The following is a 17,659-nucleotide window of genomic DNA, read 5'->3' on the forward strand; positions in this document are numbered from 1 at the left end:
CAAAAAAGAATATAAGGAGGTTAATTACCACTCACCGAATTCAAAGTATTCACCACTGGAAAAGGTCCCCTTGGTTCAGCCATCACGGGAGCACAAGAAAAAGGTGGAGGAGAAGCAATATAACATCCCGCTGCAACGGTCTCCTTTGGAACACAAGTTTCCTTTAAGATGTCACAATATAGATAAGTAAACCATATGACTTAGTTTACTGCTATTATAATTTTTAGAAAATTAAAACTGTACCTTTGATAAATGGGAGTTAGATGATCGCTTCCCTTTGGCTATAGCTTTTTACAAACAACTCTTAGGTCGTCTTCTTCCTCGACAAGTCTCTCTCTTCTTTAATCCTTTTGCTTGGACAACAGTGGCATTATTCAAGTTGGGAACATCATTAGACTGGTTTAGAGCCATAATGGGGGCAGAATCCTCACCTTCATCTTCTGTTTTACCATTAATTTGTAAACTGAGCTTGTCTTCAGTCAATTTACCCAACTTATGTGCATAGCTACGAGCTATTTCATATGTTTCATCACTTTTTGCAGCCCTGGACGAGATCTGAGTAAATGCGTGGCACAAGGACCTAAATCGAGAGCTCTGTTGCAATCTAGGATCAACTTGGATTTCCTTCCCATGCATGTCTTGTATGCTCTTAGCCCTTACTTTTTTAGTCCACCTTTTCAAAATATATTGACTAGGAATCTCCAAGGTGTCCATTACCTCTATAAGGATTTTTATGGCATGACTACACAAAATACCTTTTATCTCAAACAATCTGCAACTGCAACAGATTATGTTTGAATCTCTCTCCCTCCTCACATGTCGTTCCATAAAAGCACCGTAAGGTGGAAAATCTGTGTACACAACATCTTCACCATCATCAACGGTACTTTTTATTCTTAAATCAAGAGATTCCCCATATTGTTCTTGAAAATCCTCAAATATTGCTTTCATGTAAGTATCACCTGCTTGTTTGACCATCATAGCTGGAACTTTCACTTGTGCATTCTTATAACACAAGTTATATTCAGCTTGGTACTCCTTATACCTCTGATCATCAAGTTCTCTCTCAAAATGCATGACAAATTGTACCACATTATAGTCAGACTGTAAATACTCTTTTAACCTACCATTGAAGCTCTCACTAATTCCCGTAGCTGTCATTCCTGCAGACCATGCCATCTTTACATATGCCTTAGCCCATTTTTTTCTCAACTTCTTTATTCCTTTCAACCACTCTAATGCTTTCCCCTGCACATTATGTTTCACAAACACTTCATCCCAAGCCACTAAAAACTCATTCTCCCTCATATTCATCAATGAACTTTTTTAGGACTTCTCTAACCCCACTGTTACCCTTGAATATACAATTAACATTCTTTAGTGCATTTTGCATCATATGCCACAAGCAAAGCCTATGATATGTATCAGGCATCACATGTGGAATGGCATTCATCATAGCAGCATCTTGGTCTGTAAAAATGGTTTTGGGAGCCTTGTTGGACATTGCTACCAAAAAAGTTTCAAATAACCAAATAAACGAGGGAGCAGTTTCATCGTACATCAATGCTGCCCCAAAAACTACAATTTCTCAGTGATGATTCAAGCCAGCAAACACAGCAAACGGACGACCTGCTCAATTAGTTTTATAGGTAGTGTCAAATGAAACAACAGCTCCAAAATGACCATAGTCACTTATCATTTTAGCATCCGCCCAGAATATATTGGTTATTTGCTCTTCATTATCCAATTGTACGGCATAAAAAAAATGAAGGATTTTCAACTGTCTTACATTGAAAATATCTCAACAAGCTTCCTGCTTCACCATACACCATTTTTCTTTGCCTTTTAGGCAAAAGATAGTTCTTCTGATCAACCTTTGTATAACCAAGAGATTCCCTTCCTCCAACATGCTTAGCCATCAACTCATAAGATTCCCAAAGTGGGATACCAGATTCTTCTGCCAAGTCTAACTCAGCAGCCTGAGAGTCTGATATTTTTCGCTGAGATGGCAGCATATGTGCACACTCTGGTTTCTTAAGAGCATGATTGTGTTGTTCCTCAAATTCATGCACAAAAAACCTTCCATTAGATCTATTCAACTTAATAACCATTTCAGCATGACAACCTGTCCGTGTCTCTGCCCTTGGCTTCTTTACTTGTAATCCCGCTTATCTTGGAGCCAAAAACCCTCCTTACTACAAGCAAAAATTCTGGAAGTGACTTCATTAGTTTTCTTATTCTTGTAGTGATGATCTTTTCTAATACTAAATCCCACTTTTCGTCCATCGGCATTGTATAAATTATAGGCTGCTTCTTGGGAATCAAACTCCATACCACTCCTCGGTGTACAATCGAATTCGTTCGAGTCATCATTGTTGATATTATTTGCTTCTTCAGAATCAATCATTTTCAATCGGATCTGCAGTATAGAAAAAGGTATGGTACAGAAAAAAAATCAACATTTCAAAGTTGTTTCTTTACGGAGGTTGTGGGCAATCTAGAACAAATCCCTCTCCCACGAATCCCTCCCCAGATTTTCAAAAATCAACATTGCAACATTAAACAGATCCCACGAATCTCTCTTGTTCTCAATTACTCTAGATGAACAAATAATGGGACACATTAAATCAGAAAATGAGGACCCCAACATGTTATAAAAAAGAAAATACAAATCCAATAGCAAAAAGGAGCAAGAACAAGCAAAGAAAATTAACATAAACTGACCTGGGAAGATTAGAGAAATTAGGCGAATCGGAAGGAGGTGACGGGAAAGGTAGCAATCGGAAAGGCACTACTGGAAAGGCAGCAGAAAAGTGGAAGAGGCGGGAGGCTTTAAAGGTGTTTTGGAGCTGTTGGGGAGGTGGCAAATTTTGGAGCATTAAATAAAATCAATGGCTAGAAAAGTAGGAGGGGAAGGGGCATGGTAACTAGGAGGGCAGACAATCCAGGTCTTTCCAAACCTAACATAGTCTTGCAACTCTAGACTTTTCGTTTTCCCAAAACCACTTTGTTTTCACAAAACCTATTTGTTTTCCAAACCCTCCTTTCCGGAGATTAATCCATCCCTCTCAGTATCAGGGATGGAGCCATAAATTTCTTCTAGTGGGGGCAACCGAAAACAACTAAGAAAACCTTATTATAGTATGGCTATACGCAATATGATATTAAGGATGGCTTCAAATGATGATGTATCACAATTCCAATGTTACAAAAATTTCAATATGGTAGTGGAAAGTGGCAAAGTGATGAGAAAAATATAAGTACATGATAGGCAGGAGAGAGTTTTGTCGGTTTGAATGACAAACAAGAGCACTATTGCTCATATAATATTTGATGTGAAGTATAAGTAGAATGAATGTATGTTGGATATTAGATACATATATTTTCTTCAAAGATAACCCGTGTATATTATATAATTATAGTCTACAACTAAACAAACAAATTACTTGAGTGGAGGCATCTGCCCCCAGTGAGCCTTCATTGGCTCTGTCCATGCTCAGTATGTTTTTAAAAATAAGTTTTGGTGTTAAGCTATGTTTTGTTCTGTTGCCCATTTTTTGTCTATCCTATTTTGCTATTCTAGTAATTGCAACTTTGGTAACAACTAATTTATAGTCTTTATCTCTGTATATAATAAAATTAAAAACGTAAAAAAAATTCCACTAACACTATAATGCAATTGTATTCTTTCTCACTTGTAGGTGGAGGACTTTATATTCGATTCTCATGAACAATAAGTTAAACGGTCCTATCTCTCACCCCAAAATATCGTTGCATATGAAAAGATTTAATCTACATTAAGCCTAAAATTTTCTTTGTAATTATGAGGAGGTACAAAAATTAAATTCAAGTTTTTTTCACATGAGAATTGTTATTGTCACTCTAAAATTCAGGAGGCCCACACAAGCTTAGGCCCAAACAGCAGAAAGCAAATAATAAAAAACCTATTCTCTAGCAGCAAAGACCACATCGCCGTTGTCGTCATATCCTCAGAGGAAGCCAAACTCTGAACCGAAAAAGTAGACACTAGATACAAGTCCCCTTCACGAACCCGTACAAATTTATACAAACAAAGTATCATACGGGTAGAGAGTGAGGCTAAGGGGGTATGTAAAATACCCAACACTTAGCCTCGATAGGGATCCGGCATAGGCATGCTGGTTGGGGGAGGGGAAGTGAAGGAAGGTAGTAGATTTGGTATCCTATTCCTAATTGGAGCCCACCTATCCGAGTACATGGTGGGATGGGGATGGAGTATCAACGCTAAAGAGGAGGGAGGACAAAAAGTTAAAAGATAAAAGGTAGTAAAAGTAGGCAAAAGATGCCGAATAAGGGGTATAAAGCCCAAATCTGAACAAGCTCAAGGGATAGTTGAGGCCTAGCTCAGGGAAACTTTCGCAAGTGGTTAGTAATGAAATTGTGAGGAAAATTTGTAATATTACAATTCCCTTGCAGGATTCCAAAGATGTGCTAGTTTGGAGTCCAAATACGAATGGTAAGTTCTCTGTTAAATCAGCTACTTGGATCCAGAAAAGGACGTTGACTCAATCTAAAAAGCATAAGTTAATTAATAAGATGTGCAAACTTAATATTCCTCCTAAAGTTAAGATGTTTGTGTGGTTGTTCATTCGTGATAAACTTCAAACTAGAAAAAGATTAAGTTATTTTGTAATTAATAGTGATAAGATATGTCCTTTTTGTAATTCCGTAGACAAGGACCAAATGCATTTTTAATTGTGGTGTCACTAAATTAATGTGCAACCTTTGCCCAAGTAAGCCAGGCAATTTCATTAATGCTAACCTTGACATAGCAGTAGACTGGATAATTCTTTAAAGCATGTTGATAAATAGGTTCCTAGTGATTTGAGCTTGTGTTTGCTCCTTTGTTGGCAAATTTGGAATAACCGTAATAATATGGTGTTCAGAAATGTTGTGCCCATCTCGGCAAGATCTAAGTTATTGGCTATCTCTATGGGTGAGTGATATCTTAAAGCCAATGGTAAAGGTTGGAGAAGAAATACTGATGATACTTCTACAATTGTTAAATGGTATCCACTGGATAAGAGTTTTATTAAGATAAACTTTGACGATTCAATGGCTGGGGACAAGGCGGCGGTAGGATTTGTCTTAAGGAATCATAATGGGCAGTTCATTGGAGGTGGATCTTTAAATATGGATTGTGCCACTATTTCAGAAGTGGAGGCTAGGGCTCTCAGAGAGGGCCTTCTCTTTGCTCAGAGGAAGGGCTATACAAAGATTATGGTTGAAGGAGACTCTAAGTTGGTCATTTAGTCAGTGTTGGATCGGGGTGCGATGCCATGGAATCTGGTTCCTATTATTGAAGAGATCAAGTGGACGGCGATCAATTTTGATTGCATTGACTAGAAACATATTTATAGAGAGGCTAACTTTATGGCGGATGCCTTTGCTTGCTATGACCTTCTTATTACCAATTGTCATATTTGGGATCATTGTATTCCTTCATTTGATCTTCATGCTCTTTAGTTTGATTCTGTAGGGAACGGTTGCACTTGAGGATTTTCCCTTAAATTTTTCTTGATTCAAAGAAAAAAAAAAAAAAGCTTTAAATATGTTAAATGACTAAAAATGATATGATATTTAATGTAATATAATAATTTTTGAAGACAATAATGTAAGGGCAAAGATCGTAATTTTGTAAAATATGGAAGGTATACTTGCCATTTGAAAATTTCATTAAATGAGCACTTATTACCATGCTTTGAAAAAAAAAAACATTTTTCTACCATGCTTCTGTTTTTCTACTATAATTAACAACATTGTTTTTAAAAAAACAACTTTTTTGTTTTACCAAACACATTTAATAATCCAGATTTTTTTAATAAGTTGTTTTTTTTTTTTAAAAGCATCACAATCTCAAACTAGCCCAAATTGTACCACTTTGAAGTTACCGTTTGATAAAAATGGTTGGTGCTCTACCTTAATGGCGGTGAGGATTCAATTGTCAAAATCGTAATATTTGTGAATTGGCTAACGGGCTTGGGTTAGGCTCCGTTAGGGGTAATTATGGAAAAAAAAAGTATTTTAATGTGGGTTAGGCTTTAATTCGGTCCATGTTTTTAATGTTTGTAGGGTTGGTATATGAATAGTTTTGTCCTTATGATTAAATCTTAAGCCCTTTTGGTTAAATAAAAGTTTAGAGTGATTTTTTACTAAGAAAAAATTGGTTCAAGCTCTTTTCGTTAAGCTTCCTATTTTTTCTATTTTTTGTTATATTTTGCTGCACTTGTTTCTTCTAGTATGATGTGTATAGAGTCTGCACTTAGAAAAAGAAAAAGAAAAAGAAAAAGATATAATGTCACTCCTTTTGTGGTTTTAAGTTTTCATTCCTTTTAACATTGCTAAAATAAAAAGACAATTTACTTTACCATTTCACAAAAAATCACAGTATCAAAATTTGTTTCTTCCTTTACTTTAAAAATGTATACAACATAATTAAATACATTTGTCGAATAATGAATAAAGAAATTGGAAGAACACAAAAATTAAGTGCTTGTTCACCCTTACAATATGTCGTGGTGCATCTATGCTTGCAATTACTTCCAATCAGAATGTAGACCAAAGAATACTTAACTCATAAACTCTGTGTTAACGAAAATACTTGACTTATATATATTTTTTTGTTCGATATTGTCTAGACTAAGGGATAGAGGAGCGGGTAAGCCTCATAATTGGCGAGGCAAAATGATATAGTTCAAATTCGTCTGACGAGAATTGAACCTAAAACCTCTTACTTATAAGTGAAAAGAAATGCCACTAGAGTGTAGTACTAAATGACTTCACTCAAAAATGTTAGACAAATGTTTCTGATAAATACTTGTTCAGTCTTTGGCTTGGTTCCCTCTCGGCTCTTGCTGTGATCTCTTCCCACTGTCTAGAACTTAGGGTTGCTTGGTATTGCTGTACTTTGAAAAAAAGCTGTTTCTGCTGTGTTGTGAGAATAAGCAGTTGTGAAATAAAGTAGCAGATTGTTTGGTAAACTTTTTTTTGTAAAAGTACTTTTGGAAAAAAAATAAAAAGCAATATGATAGTGTTTGGTAAACGTTTATGTAAAACAGCTGTGACTGTATGAAATGACCAAAAAGGGTATTATACTATATTATTATTATGATATTTTATTTAATATTACTATTTTTATGTGAGGATTTTGTGTGGCCGTGAGGCCCACACCCCATTTCCCTTATCCCCATGTCTTCCTTTCCCTCTACACTCCCAAACTCTCAAAAACTCTCAGCTCTCTCTCTACACTCTCTCCTCCACCGAGACAACCCCACACACAAATCTTCGATCTCATACCATCTCACCACTAGATTATCATCATCTCCACTCCTACGAATTTAACCCCAAGTTTGGGTTACGGGAATCGTGTTTTGGGTGTTGGGGATAAGAAAATCTAAGAACTCAAATCCCTGAGCTCTTTGGCAAGAATCAGGACAAAATCAGTCCTTTCCCTTCTACCCATTTCCCCCCTTTCTCAGATTTCTCAGTCACCAAACACCAAAACAAACCCGCCTTTTGGATCTCATCACCCCTCCCTCCTCGACATATCCCTCCCCCACCATTCCCATTCCCCCTTCATATCCCACCTCCCCATTTCCCCATTTCCACATTCCCAATTCCTATCTCTCTGTGGGAATCAAAACGAGGAGCTCACTCTGCTTCACCGCACACTCCAATGGCTTCCTTCACTATCCCTTGTCCCAAGACGTGCGCCACCCCTGTTACCTGCCTCGGTTCCTCCACCCACCTCTTAGATCTCATCGCCCCTCCCTCCTCTACATATCCGGCGAAATAAGAATATCAACTATGAAGATTCAATCTTCAACCCAGCAAGAAGGAGAAACGGAGTAGGGTATTTTTGAGATTGTGAAAGTTTCATTAAATTATACTGTTCACCCTCCTCTTGAAAAAAAAAGCTAGTTTTGAGAAGCAGCATTTTGCCACTTTTCAGCTTAAAATGATAGTGATTTCGAAAATAAACAAAATTACTAAACACAAATTTTACTCCAACTGTTTTCCATGTCCGCTTCTTTCTAAGTACCTCAATGCCAAACTAGGGCTTAAACCCACCCTCTACGTCTGCCACCCGTGTGGGAGTGTGGGAGAAATAAACCGCAATCCCCACTGTTTGAAGTTTGAACCCTCTCTTACATTGACTCACATTTCCCCACCCGCTCAAAACCCAAACTCAGCATTATGGACTACCACCACTTAAACCACAGCACCAACTCCCCCGCATCTTCTGCCTCCTCCACCACCACCGCCACCGCACCCAACCCTAACCCTATTTCCACCTCCAACTCCGTCTCCGCCGACGACCCCATGCACTCCTGGTGGGAGTCCATATCCAAAGCCCGCTCCCGCATCCACTCCTTATCCTCTCTTCTCGATCCTTCCCTCTCACAATCCCTCTCTTCCCTCGCCGACTCCGACCGCCCTGCCCTCTCCCTTCTCTCCTCCATTCAATCCTACGACGCCGTATCTACTGCCCTCTCCTCCCCTCTCTCAGGCTCAGGATCCGACCCCCTCTGTCACTGGCTTTACGACACCTTCCTCTCCTCCGACCCCCATCTACGCCTCGTCGTTTTCTCCTTCCTCCCCCTCCTCTCCGGTCTCTACCTCTCCCGAGTCTACTCTCCCTCCTCTGACTCCCCCTCTCTTCCCTCCCTCGCCGGCTTTGAATCCGTTCTCCTCGCCCTTTACGCCGCCGAGACCAAGGCTCGAAACGGCAAGCCTGTCGTCGTTTCGATCCCCGATCTCTCTCAGCCCTCTCTCTACCACACCCCTCGCCTCAACAAGTCCAACCCCCTCACTCTCTCCACTGCCCCCCACCAATCCATTGGGGTTTTGTCTCCGCCGCTTGAGCCCCAGGTCGCGGTGAAGTCCACGAAACGTGCCTGCATCGTCGGCGTTGCCCTCGATTCCTATTACAAGCACATTTCCCAGATGCCCACTTGGTCCAAGATCGACTTTTGTCGATTCTTAGCTTCTTGGGCCGGCCAGGATTGCTCTTGTCTGCGACAATTCGGTGATGATGATACCAACGAGCCGGATATGAATCCAGGATTGTTCTTAGAGGGCGCCAATGATGAGATCAGCGATGTGACCGAAGAAATGGATCAGTTGACGATGAGAATTGAGAGAACTGGTAGCAATGGTGTGCATTTGGAGTCAAAGGGGTCCAGAATTCCATTACCTTGGGAGCTATTGCAGCCTGCATTGCGAATATTGGGGCATTGTTTGTTGGCCCCATTGAATTATCAGGACGTTAAGGATGCCGCTTCTGTTGCAGTAAAGCGATTGTATGCTCGGGCGTCTCATGATTTGGTGCCCCAGGCAATTTTGGCTACCCAGAGTCTCATTCAGCTTGATAAGAGGGCACGCGAGGCTGCCAAGAATTCTGCGGCTGCTAATTCGTCTTCAAGTGCTAACACCCCGAGCAAAGCTAAGAAACCTGAAGTTTTTTTAGTCTCAAAATGAGTATGTTGTTGGCTGCTTTGTATGCTTGTTTGGTTTTGCACATTGGATGATGTATAGCTATATATTCAACTGTTGAAAGTCTTTGCTGTAGGTTAATGTTATGTTCGTCAGTCGGTTTTTTGTGTTTGTAGATCCATTCTAGTGACGTGTAGCTTATGATTCATTGAACTATGCCCTTGTGTATTTCGTTAAGGCTTGTTTCTTATGTACATGCTCTCAACTTTCTCGAGCGATGTACTGTTTTTCATTGATCTTGTACTCGCGAAATAGACTAAATGTTACCTTCTGAATTATAATTTATGCAGTTTAACATTTAGTTATGTTTGTGTTCTGTTTTCATCTCGTCATTGTACTGCATTCTGATCCTGTATTGTCATCTAATTCAGTGATGCTCTATTTGTTTTTGTTGTTGGCATGCGCTTTTCCCTCACTCATACAGTATCTTGTGACGTCTGATCTTTTCAAAACAGTAATCATTGTTCTAAAAGTTCCCGCCTAGGTGTTAGGTGGCGGACTACCGTTTCGATTAATCTAAGTGACTGACCACCTTCCTGATTAATCTCTAGGCATTTAGAAAATAAGAAAGGATGCCTCGACTTGCTTAGGCACCCACCTAAACCTGCCTAGGTATCTGCCCACCTGCCTAGGCATCCGCCCAACCTGCCTAGACGGTCTAGTTGAGCTGGTCTGTTCTTTGACTTTTTTTGTTGTATTTGTTTTTATTTAAGAAAATGGCTTAGGTCACGACTCTCGTTTAGACAAAAAATAGATAACTTTTATTTTGCGTTTTATTTTTTCAATCAATTGTAAGAAGCTTGTTGGATACTTTGGAGAACAAGTAATATATCTTTGTTCTCTATGTTTTCACTATGACTGCTTGTTCCCCATGTTTTCACTTTGTTCTAGCACGTTATACTTTATATATAATTATATTTTGTAATTTATGTATCTTAAGACAATTATGTATTTTTTTTTAAAAACGAATTGTTATTGGCACTCCAAATTTCTCATTCTACACTCCAAACTTTATATATTTAGAAAGAAAAATACACTTTGTGAGAAGTGTAGAATAAGATTTTTGGAGTGCCAATAACACTTTTTTTTCAAAAATAGGTAAACACTTATTTATTATTTTATACGTTATATAATTAATTTAATTAAAATTAAAAATTAAAAAAAAAATTAAAAAAAAATTGAAAAAAAAAAGAAGAAAGAAGAAGCTGCCTAGGCTCTAGCAACGGTTCGGTTTGAGGACAGAAATGTTATATCTAATTTCATAACCATGAAAATTAATCATATCCATAATCACCAATTAACCATGAAGGATTATCCATGACCATACCCATCGAGTAACGGATTCCCCATTTGTTAACGGTTATACCCATCTTCGTCAATACAAAAAATATATTCGTTTAAGTGACGCATGATAATTTAGTAAATATTAATTTCATCATTAAACATTTGATGTATATAATGATTTAATGAATGGATCTTGTGGAACATAAAAATTAAAGCTAAATATTAATAATGTTGGCTAATCTTTGATATCTTTCGTAAGTACTATTGGTCTGGATTCTCATAGATTTTGATTCATATCAACACTTTTTAGGCAACGCCCATAAAATGCAACTCACACAGTGCAACTTTTGTGTTCTCAAGTAATGGATTCAATGAATAATAAATATATATATATATATATTATATAAAACAATTACATTATATATAATTGTATATAAATACTATTATATTATATATAATTCGATTTGGATTTGGGGACGGATATGGATTGGAGACCCCTATAACCATATCCAAAACCATAACTAAATATTATTCACGGTTTTTCCCCATATCCAAAATATATCTGAATTTTCATACCTAAATCCAATCCATTCGGTCGGTTATCCACGGTTATCGGTTTTAACGGTTAAAATTGTCATTCCTAAGCTCTAGGCCCTTGCCGCTGCCGGACTTAAGAACCTCATATGTTGGTTTGAATGTGTAAATCATTAGCTTTCTAAGTTGACGATTTGTGGGAGACACCAAAGTCATAGTAGATAGTAGCACCATATCATTTTAGGCTTGTTGAATGATTAGCCATTGACTCCTGTGTGAAAGCTTTTCTTTGGCTTTATATTGGTGCACACTGGCCATTCTTCATTAGCTAACTCCTTACCTTAGCCTTCTGGATTGCTTGAACTTCTTGGCTGAGCTAAATTGGTTCATTTTGGACTGACAAAAAGTTGTCTCTCTGTCTGTAAATGGTGAATTTATCATATGGGGAGCCGTGGTTCCAGTGAACCGGGGGTTTTTATCATTCCTTTTGTTTGTTTCTGTGGGGCTTATGTTGAGTAGACTCTTAGGAAGAGTTCCAAAGGTAAAGTTGTCTCTATAGATGCAATATAATTGAGAATAATATGGTTCGGTCGGACAGAAGCATATTTCGGAAACGGTTTCGGAAATTTTGCTGGAAAAGGATTATCCTGCCGTGTTATCATTGTGAGAAATTCTGAGACGCGTCCATGGTTAGGAAACCATGGAAGTGGTCATAGGCTTTAGTGGTTGACTATGGGAAGACAATTCTCATGGTTAGGAAACCGTCTCTTTCTTTGTTCAATGTCTCATTTGTTTTATTATTTTCTGAGAAGTACCAAGGCATTTGGGTTGGATGTCATGGACGAACAACTTTATAGAGTTGCAGTGTGGTCACTGTCTTTTGGGTAATGGGGTTGATAACGAGGGATTTTCTATGATGCTCAAGAGGGTCAGATACTCATGGTTTTTTAAACGTTACATCCTTAGTAAAAAAAACTCATAAATCAATATCTAACGGTTAAAAAATTCAGAGTATCACGTACTCCATAGCACCATAGAGTTTTTGTGATGAGCATAGAATCTCATGAAATGTGTTGTACAATGCTAGTTCTCATTGTATGTTCTTTCTTTTGGGTGCAAAGTACTTTCTTATCAAAACAGTTTTCTTTGTGTAGTAATTTTAATCGTTCTAATTAAGGACTTGACCATTTATTGAGTTCCACTTTCATGCGAGTAACATGTACTCATTGTGTAGAGAAACTTCAGCATAACTGGTTGACTAGCGCACATCCAATCTCACAAATTGGGTGGGACATGCGTGACTTGGGCAGCTCTGCCCTCTCAAACTAGAGAATCTATAAGAATTTGCTTGGGCTCAATTCGTAATTGCATAGTTTCTCACATGTGAGTCATCGAGTAGTTTATCGTTACCATTATGTAATTAGCAATAATACAAATATCCACACTTCAGCTTGTTTCTTCATTACGTTCATGACCTAGCTAGGGTAGTGTTGGAGGGGAAATAACCAAGTTTCAAATATTTCATTTGATTCAAATTCGAAACTAAAATTCCAAAAACACATACCAAAAAAACATGAGAACTATAAAAGTATATATTATGTAGAGACGGAGATGGAATACTTTTGATCTTTGTATAAATGAAGATATACAACTCCCATAATTTTGAAATTTTAAAACTAAAACAATTCGTGAAATTCCATGAGTTTATGAAATTGCAAAATTGGAATTAATATCCATTTCCAAAACTTTTACTTTTTGGATTGAAATTATAAAGAGATATTTCCTATCGGATTCATCCGAAAATGCGTACCAACTTGTTGGTCATCATATGTTGTTTCAGCACGCTTTCATTCTCATGATAATTACATCTTTGGAAAATTTTGCAGAAAGCGAATATTAAGCTTCGAATGCCAATGCTTTTTGGTCCACAATGCAACACAATGAGTGCGTTTTGGACATATAGAGACTTCTAAAACATTAATCCTCCACTTATTTGGTAGACTTTGAATAACAACAACTTTTAGGAGTCTGAGAATACAATGTTGTAATTGTACATGACAAAATTCCATGCAAGGATGAAGATGCTTTCTTTATATATATATATATATATATATATATATTTTAAATTTATAATAAATAGTGAACTGCCAATTTAGTTCTTAAATTATTACCTTAATGAATAATTAGACCCCTGAATTATTTTTTTCAGCAAAATAAGTCACTGAATTCATTAAAAAAATGCTAATTTCATCCCTAATATTATACTCAAAGCTGTTTTTTTCCAATATTTGGTCAACTTAAGTCACAAGACACATTTGAAGGGATATTGCCACCATTTTCTTGCCTATAAGCCTTTAATGTTGCATATAGGTTGTGAATCTTACATCTAATTAACTTTCAAAGTTAACTTCATATATACTCTTTCTTTGGAAAAAAAAAAAAGTCCTTAAACTATGAAAAGTACTAATCTACTCTCTACAGTGATAACATGCAAATCACATGACTTAAATTGATGAAAAAGTGAATACAATAGATTCGAATCTAATATTAGAGATGTAATTATAGATTTTACTAGTTTGAAGATTGATTTTTCGGAAAAAAAAAATTTAGAAACTTAATTTTTACTCAGATAATAATTTAAAAACTAAATCGATGATTTACTTTTTAATAAAAAGAGTATGAAATGTTTTATAGACACTTGAATGAAGCACATAACGAGTATTAAAAAATGACATCTTTTATCATATTGGAGGATCTAGCCAAACCAGACAATAACCGATGGACAAACGACAAAATCTTGTCATGTTATTCATGTTTTTGTGGAGTCATTGGCATTCTCACTTTCATATTGAATGCGGTTTATTCACCGTCACTTCAAAAATATTGAATTAATGCCTCCGGTCACAAATTACCATCATGCATTAAGTGATTAGTTTTGCACTAATTTGATTAATTTGTTAAAGAAAAAAACCAAAGGTTCTTGAACACTGATTAAGATATAGAGATGTTGTGTGAAGGTAGTAGCTATCTTGATTGGAGGCTACTTATTCTTTATTAAAAACCCTCTTTCTATATATATGATATGTCAATTTGTTTCCCATTAATTTCGCCAACGGAAAATAAAATAATATAAAATAAACAAAAGAAAATATAGAAGAAACACAGTATTGAATACGTACAATGGTACAAGTCACCTTCTACCACAAATGAAGACAAGTGTTTATCTTACACCACAATGTAAATTCAAATCTGATCAATTTCTTGAATCTAATAAATTTAACGTTTCTAAATAAATAAAAAAAAATACAAATTGACTCCCAAGAAACACACGGATCTTAAAGAGGCTTTTAGGGATATGTTAATTGACTTGAACCCATGTTCACGTGATTCCTTCCAACCACTCCTCCTTGTAAAATATAACCCCACCACACTAGACAATTCCAGAACATGTCATTATGATCACCACATCGTTACTCAAATTCTCATTATGTCCATGTCGATTGTTAAACATATTAATTTAATATTAAATTCGTTATTCACACTAATTGAACTTAAAACTTTACAAAACAGGCCAACCATAGTCATTGTTTCACTGGTTTTTAATTTTTATCTTTTATTAGAACGAATATTTCATAATGTTTACTTATCAAAAAATGAATAAAGAATGAACAAAAGAACTTACAAATACGAAAAATAAGAAGAATCAAATAAGCAAGGGAAATTTGGAAAAATAATCAAAATTTGGACCCTATATAGAATTATAGCCATCCTTTTAATTTTATTATAATTAGAACCAAAAGTTGATTTAAAAATACTAATATACCCTTTTAACAATGAGGGAAGCAATTACGCCCACCATTGCAAAGATTAGAGCTGTAACCACAAAACTCATTTTGGTTTTATCTGATTCCAACACCTTTTCTTCTGGAAATCAACTCTCCAAACAGTTGATCTACAAAAAGCAATCATTTTTCTATAAATCTTGTTACAAATCAGAGCCCAATTTGATTTTAACGTGTACTTAAATCCAATTTGATCTTCAACAAAGAGAAATGTAAGAGGGAAAGAAAGGGGGATAGCTTACTGCTTAGTGGTTACCTTGAATAAATGATATGATTGTCTTCGAAAAACAAATTGTAACGTTGCGTGAAGCTCCAACCTCTGGGTTTTGCTGGGATGGGAAGAAGATGACAAAGATTGGGATTTTTGAAAAATTTAGAAAAGTAACTGTGAATATCAGATGGAAAAATAACCAAGAGCTTAATAAAACTTCTCATCAGAAATTGGCTGAGCTTTTGAGCTTTTTGAGAGGGCTAGAATTGTCTAGGTTGCTGAAGTGAGGCTTTGAATTTCTTTGGATTTGTTTTGTAAAATGTTTTAATCATAAGGGTGTATTAGTACTTTTATATTAGATTTTGGTTATAATTATCATAAATTTAAAAGGGTGGCTTTAATTCTATATAGAGTTCTAATTTTGGTTATTTTTCCAAATTTCCCAATAAGCTAGCTCTCTATAGTTTGATTTATGTTATTTAGATTTCTAACGTGTTAGTAAACGCATGAGAAAGTTTAGAGGTGAACTGATTTTCGTTCCTATATTTTAATAAAGGCATCGAGAATCAAATTGACCCCAACTCCCATTCTTTCTAAGTAAACATGCCTAGAAATGAGGAATATGAGCTAATTAAGCCACACAAAACTTGTCACGTAACATTTGAAATAAAAATATCAATACATGGTAGTCATGAGTGACAGTCCTCGTCTCTCTCCTTACTTTGTCATATTGGTCAATTCTCCTTGGGTCGTTTTACAAGTTAATGAATACAATAATCATCATTAAATACATTTTTACAATATTTAAAGAGACAATGGGATCTGTACGTAGCAACATCCCATATTTATCCAGAGAAAGATGGAAAAGGGTGAATCGAAAGTACTGTCCATATATCACATGGAGTCCTCCTCACCTTCTGATCATGTAAGTGGTGGACGATGCCAAACCCAAACTGTCTCAAAAAATTGTGACACAATATTTCCAGCCATGAAGAAACATCAATATTTTTCTCAAAGAACACCATCATTTTCCTCCTCCTCATCGAGGTCGTCGTCTTCATCTTTCGTATTATCGTCCTGTAATCTCGACCATGATTCTTCTCCTCCTATTAGTCCGGCAACCCCGCTTCCGTTTTCCGGTGTCCCATTCTCTTGGGAACATTTTCCAGGTATTCCAAAGAAACCTAGCAGCAGCAGCAGCAGCAACAACAAGGAATTACAATTACATTCCTCATTGAAGCGTCTCCCACAGCCTCCTCCCACACTCAGTAATCAGAAGATCTCCTCCAAAAAGTTGATCATGGATGATATTATTCAGATCGGACACAACTCCAAAAGGCATACTGCTAATCTCCCAAAGGATCCTTTCTTTGCTGCACTAGTTGAGTGTTCCAAGGACGATGACAGCAACAACAACGACGATGATCAAGGATACTCAAGTGGTGCCGCCAAGGTCTCAAGGAGTGTGGGTGAAAGGTTTGGATTTTTCAATCTTTCTGCATTATCTTGTAAGACAACTTGTGCAGTTTCTGAATCAATCATACACGTTCAAAGGCCGAGTACAACTTCTTATCATCTGATTAATCGCCGTTCCCGATGAGTTTACGATCCCTATTGTCCTCGATCGGTCACTCATCTTAATTGTGTGTTTTTTGTTTCTAAATTTATTTTTAGTTTTTTCTTGGCCTTTGCTACGAGGGGGACATGTAATTCGGAAAATATATAATATTTTACTGGGATTAATATGTCCATAACTCCATATACAACGAAGGAACACTAGTGTATGATTTCTGCTGTTTGATTCTGTATATTATTTATGTATATTCTGTTACCAAATACTGTTTAAAATATATGCTGTTTGCTGTGAATTCATGTGATGTTTGTGGCATCTGTATGAGTGAATTTTACTTGATATCCCATGTGGGAGGAAGAGGACTACTGGACCAGACGGTGGATGCTGGAGGTAGTCAGAGATATCTATTTGACTAATCCATTTTGTTGTGTACCAATTTTTATTCGCGTATTTTACTATCTGAATCTTTATTTCCTAACCATCATTTCTGCGAAAAATTAATAAAAATTGATGATTATTTAATTATTCATATATATATATATATATTAACACAAATGTAGAACTGAATCATAATGAGTTTGATAGGAAAACAATTGATTTGTTCTATGCAGGTTGATGATTAAATTTCTTAATTTAATTGGCATTTTTTTATAGATGTTTTTTATCTGATTATTAAGAAAA

At 36.5% G+C, this 17,659-nt stretch overlaps 3 protein-coding genes across 3 annotated transcripts; 2 read left to right on the forward strand and 1 right to left on the reverse strand.

The window, feature by feature from the left end:
- Positions 1-291: 291 nt before the first annotated feature.
- LOC137725052 (protein FAR1-RELATED SEQUENCE 5-like) lies at positions 292-2,111 on the reverse strand. The gene is made up of 3 exons (XM_068463657.1): positions 1,790-2,111; positions 1,343-1,506; positions 292-1,248 (listed from the first exon to the last, which is right to left on the reverse strand). The coding sequence occupies exons 1-3, from the start codon at positions 2,109-2,111 to the stop codon at positions 292-294; spliced, it is 1,443 nt and encodes a 480-aa protein (XP_068319758.1).
- Positions 2,112-8,179: 6,068 nt separating this feature from the next.
- Positions 8,180-9,829, forward strand: LOC137726636 (uncharacterized). Its single transcript, XM_068465575.1, has one exon. It carries the CDS (start codon positions 8,236-8,238, stop codon positions 9,517-9,519), a length of 1,284 nt encoding a protein of 427 aa, XP_068321676.1. The 5' UTR covers positions 8,180-8,235; the 3' UTR covers positions 9,520-9,829.
- Positions 9,830-16,264: 6,435 nt separating this feature from the next.
- LOC137725053 (uncharacterized) lies at positions 16,265-17,005 on the forward strand. Its single transcript, XM_068463659.1, has one exon. The coding sequence runs from the start codon at positions 16,265-16,267 to the stop codon at positions 17,003-17,005; it is 741 nt and encodes a 246-aa protein (XP_068319760.1).
- Positions 17,006-17,659: the final 654 nt, after the last annotated feature.

Source organism: Pyrus communis, chromosome 2 (assembly GCF_963583255.1).
Source record: "Pyrus communis chromosome 2, drPyrComm1.1, whole genome shotgun sequence".
NCBI lineage: Eukaryota > Viridiplantae > Streptophyta > Magnoliopsida > Rosales > Rosaceae > Pyrus > Pyrus communis.

What these genes read in the sequence shown, in the direction of transcription:
- LOC137726636 (XM_068465575.1), top strand. Translation starts at nt 8,236, where the DNA reads ATGGACTACCACCACTTAAACCACAGCACCAACTCCCCCGCATCTTCT.
- LOC137725052 (XM_068463657.1), bottom strand. Translation starts at nt 2,111, where the DNA reads ATGGTTATTAAGTTGAATAGATCTAATGGAAGGTTTTTTGTGCATGAA. An exon ending in CTTGTTGAGATATTTTCAAT is followed by an intron (nt 1,507 to 1,789) that starts GTAAGACAGTTG and finishes CTTTTTTGGTAG; the next exon opens with CAATGTCCAACAAGGCTCCC. An exon ending in TATTCAAGGGTAACAGTGGG is followed by an intron (nt 1,249 to 1,342) that starts GTTAGAGAAGTC and finishes CATAATGTGCAG; the next exon opens with GGGAAAGCATTAGAGTGGTT.
- LOC137725053 (XM_068463659.1), top strand. Translation starts at nt 16,265, where the DNA reads ATGGAAAAGGGTGAATCGAAAGTACTGTCCATATATCACATGGAGTCC.